General features: G+C 69.4%; 2 protein-coding genes across 18 annotated transcripts in view; one reads left to right on the forward strand and one right to left on the reverse strand.

Moving 5' to 3' along the window:
* Positions 1-11,931, forward strand: part of HDAC5 (histone deacetylase 5) — a 24,185-nt gene extending 12,254 nt beyond the window's left edge. For 8 of the 16 annotated variants that reach the window (XM_075171380.1, XM_075171386.1, XM_075171381.1 and 5 more), the window contains 18 exons: positions 228-359; positions 1,261-1,480; positions 1,615-1,835; positions 2,861-3,130; positions 3,558-3,714; positions 4,708-4,812; positions 4,920-5,040; positions 5,174-5,223; positions 5,313-5,420; positions 6,414-6,469; positions 6,592-6,679; positions 6,761-6,880; positions 6,981-7,078; positions 8,121-8,239; positions 8,334-8,467; positions 8,714-8,798; positions 9,093-9,246; positions 10,250-11,931. In XM_075171380.1, the coding sequence (XP_075027481.1) occupies positions 228-359; positions 1,261-1,480; positions 1,615-1,835; positions 2,861-3,130; positions 3,558-3,714; positions 4,708-4,812; positions 4,920-5,040; positions 5,174-5,223; positions 5,313-5,420; positions 6,414-6,469; positions 6,592-6,679; positions 6,761-6,880; positions 6,981-7,078; positions 8,121-8,239; positions 8,334-8,467; positions 8,714-8,798; positions 9,093-9,246; positions 10,250-10,444 (2,433 nt within the window). In that variant the 3' untranslated portion in view covers positions 10,445-11,931. Of the gene's footprint in view, positions 1-227; positions 360-1,260; positions 1,481-1,614; positions 1,836-2,860; positions 3,131-3,557; positions 3,715-4,678; positions 4,813-4,919; positions 5,041-5,173; positions 5,224-5,312; positions 5,421-6,413; positions 6,470-6,591; positions 6,680-6,760; positions 6,881-6,980; positions 7,079-8,120; positions 8,240-8,333; positions 8,468-8,713; positions 8,799-9,092; positions 9,247-10,249 lie in introns of all 16 variants that reach the window. The other 8 variants (XM_075171387.1, XM_075171398.1, XM_075171382.1 and 5 more) reach the window with 6 other exon arrangements.
* Positions 10,873-17,182, reverse strand: G6PC3 (glucose-6-phosphatase catalytic subunit 3). Of its 2 annotated transcripts, XM_075171408.1 has the most exons (7): positions 17,092-17,182; positions 15,960-16,186; positions 15,499-15,605; positions 14,802-14,892; positions 14,335-14,453; positions 14,042-14,183; positions 10,873-13,080 (listed from the first exon to the last, which is right to left on the reverse strand). In XM_075171408.1, the coding sequence occupies exons 2-7, from the start codon at positions 16,175-16,177 to the stop codon at positions 12,729-12,731; spliced, it is 1,029 nt and encodes a 342-aa protein (XP_075027509.1). In that variant the 5' UTR covers positions 16,178-16,186; positions 17,092-17,182; the 3' UTR covers positions 10,873-12,728. The 2 variants fall into 2 exon arrangements, with proteins under 2 accessions (XP_075027509.1, XP_075027510.1); XM_075171409.1 differs by lacking the exon at positions 14,335-14,453.
* Between the last annotated feature and the right edge of the window lie 57 nt (positions 17,183-17,239).

Consider the following 17,239-nt stretch of genomic DNA (forward strand, 5'->3'; position numbering starts at 1 on the left):
GCACATGTGCGCTCAGATGTCTGCAGCCAGCGTGTGCATGTTTGGGGCGCACACGTGTCCTCGAGCACGTGAAGCCAGTGCGTGCGTGTCCAGGTGCCCACGTGTGCTCAGGCACACGCAGCCAACGTGCGCTCCCAGAACTGCAGATCGTGCACGTCCATGGCGTGTCTCGGCACACGCGTGTGCGTGCTTATAGCGTGTCGGTGCCGTGTCCCCCCGCCCCACAGCAGCTCCTGCCCCAGCCCCGAGCCCTCACCCTGGACGGCGCCAGCCAGCTCAGCCTCTACACGTCCCCGTCCCTGCCCAACATCTCCCTGGGGCTGCAGGCCACCGTCACCGTCACCAACTCCCACCTCAACGTGAGTGGGGCTGCCACGGGGGGCTTGGCGTGGGGACCCTGCGCCCCGTGGGGGTGGCACGGGGACCTGGGACCCCGTAGGGGTGATGTGGGGACCCCACAGGGGATGGCACGGGGACCTGGGACCCCGTAGGGGTGATGTGGGGACCCCACAGGGGATGGCACGGGGACCTGGAGCCCCATAGAGGTGACGTGGGGACCCTGCGCCTCGTGGGTGTGGCATGGGGACCTGGGACCCCATAGGGGTGACGTGGGGACCCCACAGGGGATGGCACGGGGACCTGGGACCCCATAGGGGTGACGTGGGGACCCCACAGGGGATGGCACGGGGACCTGGGACCCCATAGGGGTGACGTGGGGACCCCACAGGGGATGGCACGGGGACCTGGGACCCCATAGGGGTGATGTGGGGACCCTGCGCCTTGTGGGGGTGGCATGGGGACCTGGGACCCCCCAGGGGTGATGTGGGGACCCCACGGGAGATGGCACAGGGACCTGATGTCCCATAGGGGTGGCCTGGGGACCTGGCACTTTGCAGGCTTGGTGTGGGGACCCAGTGCCCTAGAGGGGACCCTGTGCCCGTGGGGTGACTCTTGGGCAGGAGGGGGGGGTTCCAAGCCAGGAACCCTGCCATCGGGGCCCCCCCATATCCCCCAGGGCTGGGTTTGTGCCTCAGTTTCCCCACAGCAGAGAAGCTGAGGCTCATGGGGGGAGGACTGGCAGCATCCCAGCGTCCCCAGTTTGGGGCGTGCAAGGTTGAGGGGTGGAGGTGTCACCCAGCACCTCAAGGGGTGACAACGGGTGGGAGCATCCCTCTGCCCCCCACCCGTGGCTACCGAGGGGGCCGGGCTTGGGGGGGGGGGAGGGGGCGGGTACCCCAGTGCCACCCTCCATCCCCGCAGGCGTCCCCCAAGCTGTCACCGCAGGCGGAAGCCGAGCGCCCGGCGGTGGCCGCCCTGCGCCCCGGGGCCGCCCTCACCGGCAAATTCCTGAGCACCTCCTCCATCCCCGGCTGCCTGCTGGGGGTGGCCCTGGAGGGGGACCCCCCCGCCGGCCCCGCGTCCCTGCTGCAGCACGTCCTGCTGCTGGAGCAAGCGCGCCAGCAGAGCACCCTCATCGCCGGTGAGTCCTCTCCCCTGCCTCAGTTTCCCCTGCTTGCCACCCCATCCTTTCCCTAGATGGGTGTTGTTGTTTTTTTTTGGGGGGGGGGGAGGCAAGAGGGGGGTGTCTTGGGGTGACGGCGCCGGTTCCCGCAGTGCCGCTGCACGGGCAATCGCCGCTGGTGACGGGGGAGCGCGCGGGGAACGCGCGGCCGGTGAGCAAGCTGCCGCGCCACCGGCCTCTGAGCCGCACCCAGTCGTCCCCGCTGCCTCAGAGCCCCCAGGCCCTGCCCCACGGCGCCCTGCCCCACGGCGCCCTGCCCCACGGCGCCCTCCAGCACCACTTCCTCGACAAGCAGCAGGTCCAACTGGGCAAGGTGGGGTTAGGGGCTGGGAGAGGGGGCTGGTGGAGGGCATGGGGTGGGTATGGGTGGCCAACGGGGTGTGAAGTGGGTGTGGGGTGGGCATGGGGGTGGGGTGGGGTGGGCGTGGGGTGGCCACGGGGCGTGGGGTGGGCATGGGGCGGCCACGGGGCATGGGGTGGGCATGGGGCTGGGGTGGGGTGGGCGTGGGGTGGGCATGGGGTGGCCATGGGGCATGGGGTAGGCATGGGGCTGGGGTGGGGTGGGCATGGGGCGGCCACGGGGCATGGGGTGGGCATGGGGCTGGGGTGGGGTGGGCGTGGGGTGGGCATGGGGCGTGGGGTGGCCACAGGGCATGGGGTGGGCATGGGGCATGGGGTGACCATGGGGTGGGCATGGGGTGGCCACGGGGCATGGGGTGGGCATGGGGCTGGGGTGGGGTGGGCGTGGGGTGGCCACGGGGTGTGGGGTGGCCACAGGGCATGGGGTGGGCACGGGGCATGGGGTGACCATGGGGTGGGCATGGGGTGGCCGTGGGGCATGGGGTGGGCATGGGGCTGGGGTGGGGTGGGCGTGGGGTGGCCACGGGGCGTGGGGTGGCCACAGGGCATGGGGTGGGCATGGGACTGGGGTGGGGTGGGCATGGGGTGGGCATGGGGCTGGGGTGGGGTGGGCATTGGGTGGCCACGGGGCGTGGGGTGGCCATGGGGCATGGGGTGACCATGGGGTGGGCATGGGGTGGCCATGGGGCATGGGGTGGGCGTAGGGTAGCCAGGGGGCCTGGGGTGGGTGTGGGGTGGCCATGGGGCATGGCGTGGCCATGGGGTGGCCATGGGGCATGGGGCGGCCACGGGGCGTGGGGTGAGCTTAGGGTGGCCCTGGGGCATGGGGTGCACATGGGGTGGCCACGGGACATGGGGTGGGCGTGGGATGTCTATAGGGCATGGGTGGGCAGAGGCTGGCACAGGGTGGTTCTGGGGCTGGGGTGTTGGGGGGGGGGTGTCAGTTTGGCCCCCCCGCACCCACCACCCGCCCCCCAGCTGCTCCCCAAGCCGGGGGAGCTGGCGCGGCAGCCCCCCACCCACCCCGAGGAGACGGAGGAGGAGCTGACGGAGCAGCAGTCGCCCCCCCCGGGTGATGGGGTCCCCCCCGGCCCCCCCCTCGCCTCCCCAGACGCTGGGGACCCCCCAGAGCAGCTGCAGGACCCCGAGGGCTGCGGGGTGCCCCACGAGGAGCCGGGTGACAGCGGGGACGAGGCTGAGACCCCCGGGGTCCCCGATGTCACCGAGCTGGGGGTCACGTACAAGCAGGTGAGACCTCGGGGGGGCCCCAAATACCATCACTCCCTAAATGCCCCCTCCCCCCCCAAACTTTTGCACGTGCATCCCTTGCACGAGCGCCCGGTCCCCGGCCAGCAATGCCCCCCCCCCCCCCCAAAACCCTGGCTACCTGGGGGGGGCCCCCCCCACCCCGTGCGCTGCCGCAGCGATGACTCGGAGGGGCCGGTGACTCATCCCCCCCCCCCCCACCTCCGGCCTCCCAGCTCCGCCACCCCCGCAGCCCCCCCGGCCCCCGCCATGACTCATCCGTGTCCCCCCCCCCCCCCCCCGCCCCGCCACCACCTCGGACGTGGCCACCCCCTCCCCGGCTGGGATGGGGACATGGGGACACGGCCATGCCGGGTGATGGCTGCGGGGGGGCCGGGGCTGACGGGGGGGCTGCCCCCCCCCCCCCCAGATGTTCCCTGAGGCGCCGCTGCAGCTGTACCCCGCCCCCACCCTGGGCATCCTGGCGCTGCCCCACCCGGCCCTCGCCCGCACCCAGTCGTCCCCCGCCAGCGCCGGCGTCAAGCCCCCCGCGCCCGACGGGCCCCCCAAGCACCTCTTCACCACAGGTACGGGGGGGTGGGGGGGTGCTATCCCATGGGGTGCCCCGTCCCGCAGTGTGCCCGGGGGTGCCCCTATCCCACCGGGTGCCCTGTCTCATGGGGTGCCCATGGGGTGCCCCTATCCCAGGGGGTGCCCTGTCCATTGGTGTGCCCATGGGGTGCCCCTATCCCAGGGGGTGCCTTGTCCCTCCCAGGGGTGCCCTTGTCCCACGGGGTGCCCCTATCCCATGGAGTGCCCTGTCCCTCGGTGTGCTCAGGGGTGCCCGTGTCCCATGGGGTGCCCCTATCCTGTGGGGTGCTGCATGCCTCAGTGTGCCCAGGGGTGCCCCTATCCCGTGGGGTGCCCCGATCCTCAGTGTGCCCAGGGGTGCCCTTGTCCCATGGGGTGCCCCTATTCCCTGGGGTGCCCCTATCCCACGGGGTGCCCCATCCCTTGGTGTGCCCAGGGGTGCCCTTGTCCCACGGGGTGCCCCTATTCCCTGGGGTGCCCTGTCCATCCCAGGGGTGCCCTTGTCCCATGGGGTGCCCCCATCCCCTGGGGTGCCCTGTCCCTCCCAGGGGTGCCCTTGTCCCACGGGGTGCCCCTATCCCCTGGGGTGCCCTGTCCCTCCCAGGGGTGCCTTTGTCCCTCCCAGGGGTGCCCTTGTCCCACGGGGTGCCCCTATCCCCTGGGGTGCCTTTGTCCCACAGGGTCCCCCTCTCCCACAGGTGCCCCCATCCCCTGGGGTGCCCTGTCCCTCCCAGGGGTTCCCCTTCTCCCCAGGATGCCCCCATCCCCCGGTGCCCCCATGACCCATGAGGTTCCCCAACCCTCGGGCTGCCCCTATCCCATGGGATCCCCTTATCCCCCAGGGTCCCTGGGGGTCCCCCTCTACCTTGGGGGGGGGGGGGGGGGGATGGGCCGGTGGGGGTCCCGGGGAGGTGGGGGAGGGGCCGGTCCCAGGCGTGCCGCTGTGGCTGCGCGGCGCAGGCGTGGTGTACGACACCTTCATGCTGAAGCACCAATGCACCTGCGGCAACACCAACGTCCACCCCGAGCACGCCGGGCGCATCCAGAGCATCTGGTCCCGGCTGCAGGAGACCGGGCTCCTCGGCAAGTGCGAGGTGAGCACCCCAACTCCCGGGGGGGTCCCCTCCTTCCCCTTAGCGGGGGGCGGGGGGGATGGGGGTGTGTGTGGGGGGGGTGCTCACCCCTCTGTCCCCCTCCCCAGCGCATCCGGGGCAGGAAGGCGACGCTGGAGGAAATCCAGACGGTGCATTCGGAGCATCACACCTTGCTCTACGGCACCAGCCCCCTCAACCGCCAGAAGCTCGACAGCAAAAAGCTCCTGGGTGGGTGCCTGGGGGTGGGGGGTGGGGGCACCCAGAAACACCTGGGTCCCCTTTTGTAGCCGGGGGGGGCCACAACACTGTCCCCACCGGTGTCCCCCCCCCATCACGGCACTCTCTGCCCCCCCCCCCCCAGGTCCCATCAGCCAGAAGACGTACGCGGTGCTGCCGTGCGGGGGCATCGGGGTGAGTAGGTGGGGGGGGGGGGGGTGTCCCCAGGCTGCCTCGGCCCCCCTGACGTGTCCCCATGTCCCCCTCACCCCCCCCCGCTGCAGGTGGACAGCGACACGGTGTGGAACGAGATGCATTCATCCAGCGCCGTGCGCATGGCGGTGGGGTGCCTGGTGGAGCTCGCCTTCAAGGTGGCCGCCGGCGAGATCAAGGTGAGCGGCAGCGTCCTCGCGCCCGGTCCCATGCATGCGCCCACGTGCATGCTCTGGGGGTGCGGTGGCCCCTTGTGCACACATGCAGCGCCCACGTGCATGCTCTGGGGTGCGGTGGCCCTTGTGCACGCTTGCATGCGTGCGCAGCGCCCACGTGCATGCTCTGGGAGTGCAATGGTCCTTGTGCACGCTTGCATGCGTGCGCAGCGCCCACGTGCATGCTCTGGGGGTGCGGTGGCCCTTGTGCACGCTTGCATGCGTGCGCAGCGCCCCCGTGCATGCTCTGGGGGTGCGGTGGCCCTTGTGCACGCTTGCATGCGTGCGCAGCACCCACGTGCATGCTCTGGGGGTGCAGTGGCCCTTGTGCACGCTTGCATGCGTGCGCAGTGCCCACGTGCATGCTCTGGGGGTGCGGTGGCCCCTTGTGCACGCTTGCATGCGTGCGCTGTCCTTGCGCGTGTTTACCTGGGTGCGTGGTGGCCCCTGTGCAAGCTTGCGTGTGCGTGCGCCGCTCTCATGCACGCTTACTTGTGCGTGTGATGGTGCTCGCGCACGCTTACGTGTGTGCATCGTGACACCACGTGCGCTTACCTGGGTGCGTGATGAGCCTCATGCGCGCTTGCATGGGTGCGTGGTGGCCCCTGCACAAGCTTGCACGCGCGTGCACCGCTCTTGTGCACGCCTACCTGGGGTTGTGTGCAAACTTGCACGCGTGCACTTGCTCGCGCGCTCACCTGGGTGTGCACGAGGGCCCTCCTGCACGCTTGCACGTGTGCCCTGCCCTTCTGCATGCTTACACGGGGGTGCGCGCTTGCATGTGTGCACGCATGCGTGGGCGCGCGTGGCAGCTCGTCCGTGTGCTCCTCCCCTGCACGCTCACCGGGGCGCGCGCCGCCGCCCTCGTGCACGCGTGTCCCTGTGCCACGCGTGTCCCTGTGCCACGCGTGTCCCTCTGTGTCCCTGTGCCACGCGTGTCCCTCTGTGTCCCCGCAGAACGGCTTCGCCGTCATCCGCCCCCCGGGACACCACGCCGAGGAGTCCACGGCCATGTGAGCGAGGGGCCGCGCCGGTGGGACCCCACCTGGGGTTGGGGGGGCAAGGGGGTCAGCGGTGACCCGGGGGGGTCCCCTGGGGCCACCCCAGTGCTCACCCTGTCCCCCCCCCCCCCCAGGGGCTTCTGTTTCTTCAACTCGGTGGCCATCTCGGCCAAACTGCTCCAGCAGAAGCTCAGCGTGGGCAGGATCCTCATCGTGGACTGGGTAAGATCCCCCTGGGGAGGGGGACGGGGACCCCCCCCAGGTGACGGGGGTGGGGTCCCTGATGCCACTGGTGTCCCACAGGACATCCACCACGGGAACGGCACCCAACAAGCCTTCTACAGCGACCCCGACGTCCTCTACATCTCCCTCCACCGCTACGACGATGGCAACTTCTTCCCGGGCAGCGGGGCGCCCGAGGAGGTACGGGGTGGGGGGGGGGGGGTGTCACCCCCTGTGTGTTGTCGCCCCCCCCCCTCCACCCCCAGTTGCGGTGTTGGGGGTCACCCGTGGCTGTGCCCAGGTCGGCAGCGGGATGGGAGTGGGCTACAACATCAACATCGCCTGGACCGGCGGCGTCGACCCCCCCATCGGGGACGTGGAGTATCTCACTGCCTTCAGGTGGGGGAGCTGGGGGGGCCCCGAGTCCTGGGGGGGGCCCCGTATCCTGGAGGGGGGGGTCCCCATATCCTGGGGGAGGTCCCTGTGTCTTGGGGATGGGTTCCTGTACCCTTGGGGAGGTCCCTGTATCTTGGGGGCTGGGTCCCCGTATCCTGGAGGGGGGGGTCCCCGTGCCCTTGGGGGGGTCCCTGTGTCTTGGGGATGGGTCCTTGCACCCTTGGGGGGGTCCCTGTATCTTGGGGAGTGGGTCTCTGTGTCCTGGGGGGGGGCCCTGTATCCTGGCGGTGGGTCCCTGTGTCCTGGGGGGGGGTCTCTGTGTCCTGGGGGGGGTCCCTGTGTCCTGGAGAAGGGGTCCTTGTGTCCTTGCGGGGGGGTCCCCGTGTCCTGGGGGAGGTCCCTGTGTCTTGGGGATGGGTTCCTGCACCCTTGGGGGGATCCCCGTGCCCTGGGGGGGTCCCGGTGCCCTTGGGGGGTCTCTGTGTCCTGGGGGGGATCCCTGCATCCTGGGAGGGGGGGGGGTCCCTGTGCCCTTTGGGGTGTCCATGTGTCCTGGGGGGGGGTCCCTGTGTCCTGGAGAGGGGTCCTTGCAGGGGGGTCCCCATGTCCTGGGGGAGGTCCCTGTGTCTTGGGGATGGGTCCCTGCGTCCTTGGGGGGGGTCCCTGCATCCTGGGAGGGGGGGGGTTACTGCACCCTGGGGGGGGTCCCTGTGTCCTGGAGAGGGGTCCTTGCAGGGGGGTCCCTGTGTCCTGGGGGGGCAGGGTCCCCGTTCCCTGTGTCCTGGGGGAGGTCCCCATGCCTTTGGGGGGGTCTCTGTCTCCTGGAGGGGGGATCCCTGCATCCTGGGAGGGGGGATCCCCGTGTCCTGGGGGGGGTCCCCCGTGTCCTGGGGGTGGGTGCCCGCGTCCTTTGCGGGGGTCCCTGTGCCCTGGGGCTGGGTCCCCACGCCCTTGGGAGGGCCCCCGCATCCTGGGGGGGGATCCCTGCATCCTGGGAGTGTGTGGGGGGGGTCCCCATGCCCAGCCCTGCCCCCCTGCCCCCCAGGACCGTGGTGATGCCCATCGCCAACGAGTTCTCCCCGGACGTGGTGCTGGTCTCGGCCGGCTTCGACGCCGTCGAGGGTCACCTCTCCCCGCTCGGCGGCTACTCCGTCACCGCCAAATGTGAGTGGGGGCCGGGGGTGTCCCCCGGGGTGGGGACCCCAGCCGAGCCGCTTGTCACCACCCCCACCCGCCCCCCGACCTTGGTGTCCCCCAGGTTTCGGCCACTTGACGAAGCAGCTGATGATGCTGGCGGGGGGGCGGGTGGTGCTGGCGCTGGAGGGGGGGCACGACCTGACGGCCATCTGCGACGCCTCGGAGGCCTGCGTCTCCGCTCTGCTCGGCCTGGAGGTACGGGGGTCACCCGTGGGGACCCCCCCCCACCTGTGGGGACTCCCCCTGCCACCCTCTGACCCCCCCCAGGGTGCAGGGTATATCGGGGTGCACACCCTGCGCCGTGCCTCAGTTTCCCCTGGGTTGATGAGAAGGGCTTGGGTCCTTGGGGGGGGAGGGGTGGGGGGTGGTTTGGGGGTGCTGCTGGCAGGTTTGGGGGTCTTGATAGTAGGTTTGGGGGTCTTGATGGTTTCCCCACCCCAGTTGGAGCCCCTGGATCCGTCCCTCCTGCAGCAGAAGCCAAACGTGAACGCGGTGGCCACCCTGGAGAAGGTCATCGAGATCCAGAGTGAGACCCTGCGGCCGGGGACGGGGTGGGGAGGGGGGGGGACACGGACCCTGCCGGGCTCCCCGGGGGGGTCCCTGGGGTTGTCCTTGCTACCGGGGGACACGGGGGGGTCCCCGAGGCTGATTCCGTCGGGGAGGGTGGCCCAGAGGTGTCCCCAGGGCTGTCCTCATCCCTGGGGTCCCGGGCGGTCCCCAGAGGGGTCCCTTGGAGTGTCCCTGCCATGGGGGGGGGGGGGGTGTCCTATGGGTGGGGGGGGTCCCATGGGTCCGTGCCCAGCCCTGCCCGTGCCCGCAGGCAAGCACTGGGGCTCGGTGAAGCGCCTGGCGGCGGGCGTGGGCTGCTCCTTGCTGGAGGCGCAGAAGGGGGAGGCGGAGGAAGCCGAGACGGTGACGGCCATGGCCCTGCTCTCGGTGGGCGCCGAGCAGGGGGGCGCAGACCCCCAGCCCAGGTACGGCCCCCCCCGGGCTGCCCCCGGCCGGGCACCGAGCCACGCGTGTCCTGGGGGGGGGGATGCGTGTGCCTGGGGGTGTGCATGGAGCCACGCGTGTCCTGGGGGGGGATGCGTGTGCCTGGGGGGGTGCATGGAGCCACGCGTGTCCTGGGGGGGATGCGTGTGCCTGGGGGTGTGCATGGAGCCACGCGTGTCCTCGGGGGGGATGCGTGTCCCTGGGGGCGTGCATGGAGCCACGTGTGTCCTCGGGGGGGATGCGTGTGCTTGGGAGTGTGCATGGAGCCACGCGTGTCCTGGGGGGGGGGATGCGTGTGCCTGGGGGGGTGCATGGAGCCACGCGTGTCCTCGGGGGGGATGCGTGTGCCTGGGGGTGTGCATGGAGCCACGCGTGTCCTTGGGGAGGGGATGCGTGTCCCTGAGGTGCGTATGGAGCTGCGTGTGTCCTCAGGGGCACGCGTGTTCCCTTGGGGCTGTGCATGGAGCCACACGTGTCCTTGGGGGGGATGCATGTCCCTGGACATGTGCATGTGCGTCCCTGGGGGCATGCATGGAGCCACGTGTGTCCTGGGGGGGCGGATGCATGTCCCTGGGGGTGTGCATGGAGCTGCGTGTGTCCTCAGGGACACGCGTGTTCCCTTGGGGCTGTGCATGGAGCCACACACGTCCTCGGGAGGGTTGCGTGTTCCCCTGGGGCTTTGTGTGTCCTTAGCATGATGCGTGTTCCCTGGGGCTGTGCACGGAGCCACGCATGTGCTTGGGGGGGGCTGCGTGTCCCCGGGGCTGTGCGTGGAGCTGCACATGTCCTTGTCCCCCCAAGCTGGCGTGTCCCATGTCGGGGAACTGGGAGGGTTGACGGGGCCGCGGCGCGGGGGGGCCGGGCGCAGCCGTGCCCGGTGCCGAGCTCCCGGCGTCGCTGCCTCAGTTTCCCCGGCCGGGGCTGGGCGCCCGGTCCCCGCCGCGGGATCGGGCCCCGCTCAGGCCCCGCTCTGCCCCTGGCCAGGCCGGCGGAGGAGCCGATGGAGGCCGAGCCCGCGCTGTGACGCGCCGACCCCCCGGCCCCTCGCCGAGATTTTTTCCGTTTCCGAAAAAGAAAGAAACACCGAGAAGAGAAGAAAAAACCACAGCCACACACACGCAAATCACGTTAAAAAAACAAAAAAAAAAACCAAAACAAAAAAACAAAAAAACACCTTAAAAAGACAAAAAAAAGACAAAAAAAAAAACAAACCTGAAATGGAAGAAACCAGGAGGAAAAACAGAAAAAAGAGGAAAATATTTTCTTTTTCTATTAAAAAGAGAAGAAAAACACAAAAAAATACCCCCCCCGCCCCCCGTCGGACCCCAGCTCCACGCGGTGTTTGCGGTCGTGTCTCTTGTGAAGCAGCGATTCCACCAGCACCCCCGCTCTCCCCCCCCCCTCCGTCCCCCCCCCCCCGTTGGGTTTTCCCGTCGCTGCCCGGGCCCCCCCCAGCCCCCGCCGCGGCTCCTCTCTTTTGAGTTTTTCCGGGTTTTTCCTTGTTTTCTCCTTTTTTTTTTCTTTCCCACTCGTTCCCTCCCCGGCTCCGGTGTCCGTCCCCCCCCCGGGGAGGCGATGGGAAATCTTCGTGCCTTTAATTAAGTCGGTTGTTTTTTTTTTTTTAATGCCTTAATTTCCCTGTGATTTTTGGGGGGTTTTCTCCGTTTTCTTCTTCTACCCCCCCCCCCCCCCCCTTGGCCTCCCCGTTCCGGAGGGGGACACAAGACGCAGGGGACGAGCCCCGTCCCTTTGTCACCGCGGGTCGATGGGTGAGGGATCCCGGCGCCTTCGTTGGGAATAAAACTTTGTTCCTAAAAGAGAGGAGAAAAAAAGGAAAAAAAAAAAAACCACAAAAAAAAAAGAGGGAAAAAAAAAAAACCCCACTTTCCTTTTCCTGTGACTTCACCAGCCGGAGGGGACTCGGAGCGATTTTAGCTTTAAAAGAGAGGAAAAAAAAAAACCAACCCCCCCCCCAAAACAAAGGTATATAATTTTATTACAGATGTATTATTTAATAGTATTTTTTTAATGGGTGGCACCGGCCGCGGCCCCGGGGCGGAGGGGGAGGACGGGGACGGCGCTTCGTGTTTTAAGTTATTCCGGGGGGTTTTGGGGTGGCTCCGGGGGGGTCCCCAAATGGGGGTGGTGGTGGTTGAAATGGGGATGGGGGGGGGGGTGTCCCTTGTCACCTCCCCTGACCCCGGGGGGGGGACCCCGGCTTGGGGCGATGGGTGGGGAAGGAGGAAGGGGGGTGTCACTGAGTCCTGCGGGAACACCGGTCCGGTTGTCCCCAACACTGGGGACAATCCCTTGGCCCCAAAGCGGGGGGGGGGCTCTGATGGGTGGCGGTGGCAGCCCGGGACCCTCCCCATCCCTCCCCTTTGGTGGGGTGGGGGGGGTCACAGCCTTCACCCCCCATCCCAGGAGGGACAAAACACCTCCCGGGGGGGGTGAGGGGTGCCGGCCCCCCAGCAGCGAGGCCATCTTGCTTTGGGCTGGTGTCCCCGTCCCCCCGTGTCCCCCCCCCCCCCCCCCCAGCCCTGCCTCGGTTTCTTTTCTGTCCGTCCGACGCCCGCTCGCGCGCTCTCGATATGGTTTTCAGTTGAGTATTTTGTAAGATGTTACCGATGTTCGTCCTTGTATAAATAAAACTGTTTCTGGCAATACTTGGCGGCCCCCCGCTGCGTTTCGGGGGGGCCCAAGGGAGGTACCCCCTTTCTCATCCCTGTCGGAGCAGGACGGACATCCCCAGGGCTTCACGATTGCCCCGTGTGCCTCAGTTTCCCCACCTACAGCTACAGGGCTGCCCCTTTCCCATCCATCCAGAGCGACATCGGGGTGCGGGGCTGGACCAGCGTGGCTGCGGGGGCTCCGTCCACCCCGTCACCCCCCAGCCCGGGCTCTGCCCTGCCCCGGGGGTCCCCAGCCCTGCCTGTGCCCCCCCTCTTCAAAGGACTCGGGGTTGGCAGGTTGGTGACGGTGCCTTTATTTGGTTAGAAACGGGGTGGCCCCTCCGACCACCGCGGTAGGGTGGGGATCCCGGCATGGGGGGGGTCCCAGCCCCTTCCCCTCCCTGCCCCGGAGGGGGAACTGGGAGAACTGGGGTAGCTGGAAGGAGATCAAGGAGGAGGGAGAGCGGAAGGTGGTGCCATTTGTCGGTGACCCCAAGGCTGGGGCTGTCCCTACGCCGTGTCCCCAGACCTGCTGGGCACGGGGGCACCCCCAGCTCCGCCTGGGGTGGGGGGGGGTCCCGCTGTCCTGGGGGGAGCAGCGCTGCGAGCGCAGCGAGGGTTAAACTGGCCTGTGGTCCCGAGGGAGACGGTGGGTGCCCTCCCGGCGAGGAGCTGGTGGCTGCGCTCAGGCCAGAAGCCACGGACGATGGGCACAGCCGAGAGCAAAGCCAGGAGGGGGGGGGCAGCGCAGGACTCACTGCGGCACGGTGGGGAACCCTAGGGGGGGACCCCTACTCGGCGTGGGGGGAGCTCCGCGGGCGGGTGAGGGAGAGGACGAGCCAGGGCAGGAGAGATGCCACCAGCCATGGCGCGGCGGCGTACTTGAGGAAGCTGGCGCCGTACCACAGGGTCGCATCTGCCGGCTGCGGCAGCCGGTGCAGGCCCTGCACGGCTCCCAAGGCCAGCGCGGCACCGGCCAGGCGCTGCCGGGGGTCCAGCCGCTCCCCCCGCTGCAGGGGGAAGCCGGCGGCCAGCCCCAGGCCCAGGGCGCTGCCGGCGTCGCGGCAGACGGAGGCGAAGGGCCGGGTGTCGAGGCGGAGCCAGGCGGGGTCGGAGCACCATTTGGTGGCCAGGCGGATGGACCTGCGGCGCGGGGGGAGAGGGGTGAGCGGGGTGGGGGGGAACGCTGGGGCTAGCCCCCCGCCAGCCTGGGGGGCAGATCCCTGGGGCTACCCCCACGCCAACCTGGGGGGCAGACCCCTGGGGCTACCCCCACATCAACCTGGGGGGCAGATCCCTGGGGCTACCCCCACATCAACCTGGGGGGCAGATCCCTGGGGCTACCCCCACACCAGCCTGGGGGGCAGATCCCTGGGGCTACCCCCACACCAGCCTGGGGGGCAGACCCCTGGGGCTACCCCCACGCCAGCCTGGGGGGCAGACCCCTGGGGCTACCCCCACATCAACGTGGGGGGCAGACCCCTGGGGCTACCCCCACGCCAACCTGGGGGGCAGACCCCTGGGGCTACCCCCACATCAACCTGGGGGGCAGATCCCTGGGGCTACCCCCACACCAGCCTGGGGGGCAGATCCCTGGGGCTACCCCCACATCAACGTGGGGGGCAGACCCCTGGGGCTACCCCCACACCAGCCTGGGGGGCAGACCCCTGGGGCTACCCCCACATTAACCTGGGGGGCAGATTCCTGGGGCTACCCCCACATCAACCTGGGGGGCAGACCCCTGGGGCTACCCCCACACCAGCCTGGGGGGCAGACCCCTGGGGCTACCCCCACATCAACCTGGGGGGCAGACCCCTGGGGCTACCCCCACACCAGCCTGGGGGGCAGACCCCTGGGGCTACCCCCACATCAACCTGGGGGGCAGACCCCTGGGGCTACCCCCACGCCAGCCTGGGGGGCAGACCCCTGGGGCTACCCCCACATCAACCTGGGGGGCAGATCCCTGGGGCTACCCCCACACCAGCCTGGGGGGCAGACCCCTGGGGCTACCCCCACATCAACCTGGGGGGCAGATCCCTGGGGCTACCCCCACGCCAACCTGGGGGGCAGACCCCTGGGGCTAGCCCCCCCGCCGGGCACTCACCAGTCGATGTCGATGCCGGTGGCCATCACCAGGCTGTGCAGGGCGAGGGAGCTGAGCCCCAGGGCCAGCGCGGTGGCGACGAAGAAGCCCGGAGCGCGGGCGGCCGGGGTGCGAGTCTGCAGCCCCCAGCCCAGGGCTGCCCCTGGACGGGGAGGACAGGCAGGTTGGGGTACTGGGATGGATGTGGGGGGGCTTGTGGGGAGGGGAAGGTGCCCAAACACCCTGGCCCAGGCGTGGGTGTTGGACTGCGGGTGGAGGGAGTCCCAAATGTCCCCTCCCCCAGCCCCACTCACCCACCAGGATTCCGCTGGCCACCTGATGGGGGAAGTGGGCCAGGATGAAGACCCGCGAGAGCCCCAGGGCCAGCAGGAGCAGGACGTAGGTGCCGAAGGGGCTCAGCTTCACCACCAGGCTGGAAGGCAAGGAGGGTCAGCAGGGGGGAGGCAGCCATCGGCTCCGGCTCAGAGCCCCCGAGCGTGTTGTGCCAGGCAGGGCAGGTTTGGCAGGAGGAATGAGTAAAGTACGGGTGAGGTAGGCAAAAAAAAAAAGCAGCTCGGTGGGGCAGGGGGCACTTTGTGGGGGTCTCCAGGGCTTCGCAGCCTGTTCCTGCAGCAGCCAGAGCTGCCGGGGTAGAGCTGTGCTCCGCAGGAGCTGCCCCGCTGGAAGGGGAAGGCTGGGGAAACGTCCCACGTCACACTTCCCTCTTCCAAAAGCTGCTCTGGACATTTCCAAGCGCTTGCTTCCCCATCCCGGGACTCACCTCCTGGAGCGTTTGGATGCCAGCGCCGTCAGAGCGGTGACGAGCGGCCAGAGGGCTGCCCCCGTGATCATGCAGTGGCCAGAGGGGCTCCCTGCGAAGGGGAAGCACAGGACGCTCGACACGGTGGGTCGGAGGAGGGGGGGAACGTGTCCCAGCGAGGCGAGCGCCCGAGGTCACCCAGGAGGGTTGGGGACGCGGCTGCTGAGCCTAACGCTCGGCCCTGCCTGCGCCCTGGGCTCCCCCCTGGCCGACAGCCATGGCTGGCGCAGGGAGCTCGGCTCGAGGATGAGGATGGAGCAAGCCGGTGTCCGTGGATGATGGTCGCCTGCCCAAAAAAAAGAGGCAGGGGCGCGGGCTCTGTGGGCAGGGGAGGCCAGGCGGAAAGGACGAGCGAGGCGCCCTGGTCCCTGCTGCCGGCAGACTCTCCCGTGGGTTTCCTGGCCCCGGAGCCGCCTGTGCCGCACGCGCCGTGCCAGCAGCCGTGGCACCCAGCCCGCTCCCCGCCGCTCGCTCGTTTGCTCTGCCGTGAGGCGCTGGCTGACGAACGGCTTTCCCGCTCGGCGCATCCTGCCAGCCCGGCGGCACCCTCCAGCCGCAGTGTTCCCGTCTGGACGGGGCCTCCCAGCTCCTGCAGCCCTTCCCTACGGATCCCGGGGCCTGCCGGAGACACGAGGAAAAGCTTTCACCCGTTACTCACCCGGTCCTGTTTCACAGGAGACGGGGAACTGGTGCAGCGCAACCGGCTCCTTGCTGGCGAACCCCGACTCGTGGATCCACCAGAACGGGCGCTCCCCGAATAAGAACCTGGTGGGGAAAGAAACCACGGAGCAGTGAACGGCCGAATACAGCCCAACGCCTTCGCTGCCCATCCCTGTGGATCCGAGAGCTGAAGCCGGCAGCGGGAGGGCAGGATCCCTGCCCTTACAGCTCCCGGGCTTTTTTCTGCTGTGAATGCCTGGCAGATGCGTTACTGTGGCTCAGGTAACCTGCAGAAACCCCGCACGTTGTCAGCGTGGCGCAGGCAAGGAGCAGCACGCGTCTCTGCCCGCCGAGCGGAGCCCACGGTTGTGTTTCTGCTGCTGTGAACGTGCCACTGCTCAGGTCTCGGGGTGTCACCAGGGGTGACAGGGACCCTGTGACTCCCGGCTCTCTCCTCACCATTTGAGGACCACGTTGAGCCACTCTGACACCAGGCCGATCCACAGCACCGACACCCCCACCTTGCGGTCGAGAAAATAGGCGAGAGGGAAACAGACGGTGAAAACGCATTTGGGATCGGCCAGGGAGGTCAGAGAGATCCAGAACTTTTCCAGCCGGGGTGGCCCAGACTGCAGCACCTCTGCGAAGCGGATGCCGGTGATGTGCAGGGCATCCATCGCGCCGGGCTGGAGGGAGAGAGGGAGCGTCAGAGCTCAGGCCTTGGCACAGAGTCTGCTTGACAGGCGGAGACCTTGGGAAGGGGGTGGGAGGTGGCTCCCGGGGGCGGGTGTCACGCCGTGGCTCGCTCCCGCGCTTGGCGTGACCCTAAGGGACGCCTTGGCGCGTGACGCCAGCCCTGGCACGGCTTCAGGGAGCCATTCGCCACCTGAAGTTTGCCCGCGAAGGACTCTCAACCTTCACATCCTGCCCGCGGCTTGGCAGCTCCCGGCGCTGCAGATAGCCGCGGTGGGGATGGTGGTGCCGGGGCTGTCTGCTGAGGGCCAGCGCCGGGCAGGACCCCGACCGATGGGTGCTCTGGGCTGACCCAGCGCGGGCACATCCCGGGGGCCTTCAGTGCAGGGTTCACCGGAGCAGCCAGGCTGCCCTGAAGAGCCCCGGCCTCCCTGGGGCTCCCTGGGGATGGCACAGGGCCTCCATGGAGCAGGCCTGGAGCAGGCCCGGGGTCTCCCTAGGGTCTCCCTGGAGCAGGCCCGGGGTCTCCCTGGGGTGTCCCTGGGGTCTCCCTGGGGTGGGCCCGGGGTCTCTCTGGGGTCTCCCTGGAGCAGGCCCGGGGTCTCCCTGGGGTCTCCCTGGGGTCTCCCTGGGGTGGGCCCGGGGTCTTTCTGGGGTCTCCCTGGGGTCTCCCTGGGGTCTCCCTGAGGTCTCCCTGGAGCAGGCCCGGGGCTTCCCTAGGCCAGGCCTGAGGCCTCCCTGAAGCCACTCGGGGCTGCCGGGGCGGCCTGGCCCTCCCGGGGGTACCTGGTGGTGCTCCCCCAGCTACGGTAGAGCCGGGGGGGTGCCGGAGGGGGGGTGTCTGTCCCTAGGCCCCCCCCCCGCCACCCGCTCCCATCACCCCCCCCCCAGCTCTCACCCGGCCTCTTCCGCCTACACTCCCCAGCAGCCCCCGCGGCACCGGCTACGGAGCGACGCGAGGGACAACCCGCGAGAGACTCCGCCGCGGCTTCCCCCCCCCCCCCCCCCCCAGGACCAAGGTCACCCCGCCCCTCGTCGCGCGCGGT

Source organism: Calonectris borealis, chromosome 22, assembly GCF_964195595.1.
Source record: "Calonectris borealis chromosome 22, bCalBor7.hap1.2, whole genome shotgun sequence".
Taxonomy (NCBI): Eukaryota; Metazoa; Chordata; class Aves; order Procellariiformes; family Procellariidae; genus Calonectris; species Calonectris borealis.

Excerpts from the sequence above, each read along its gene's own strand:
- G6PC3 (XM_075171408.1), bottom strand. The coding sequence starts at position 16,177 with ATGGATGCCCTGCACATCACCGGCATCCGCTTCGCAGAGGTGCTGCAG. Across the intron at positions 14,454-14,801 it reads GCATCCAAACGCTCCAGGAG|CCTGGTGGTGAAGCTGAGCC; the intron begins GTGAGTCCCGGG and ends CTTGCCTTCCAG. Across the intron at positions 13,081-14,041 it reads ACCGGCATCGACATCGACTG|GTCCATCCGCCTGGCCACCA; the intron begins GTGAGTGCCCGG and ends CCCGCGCCGCAG.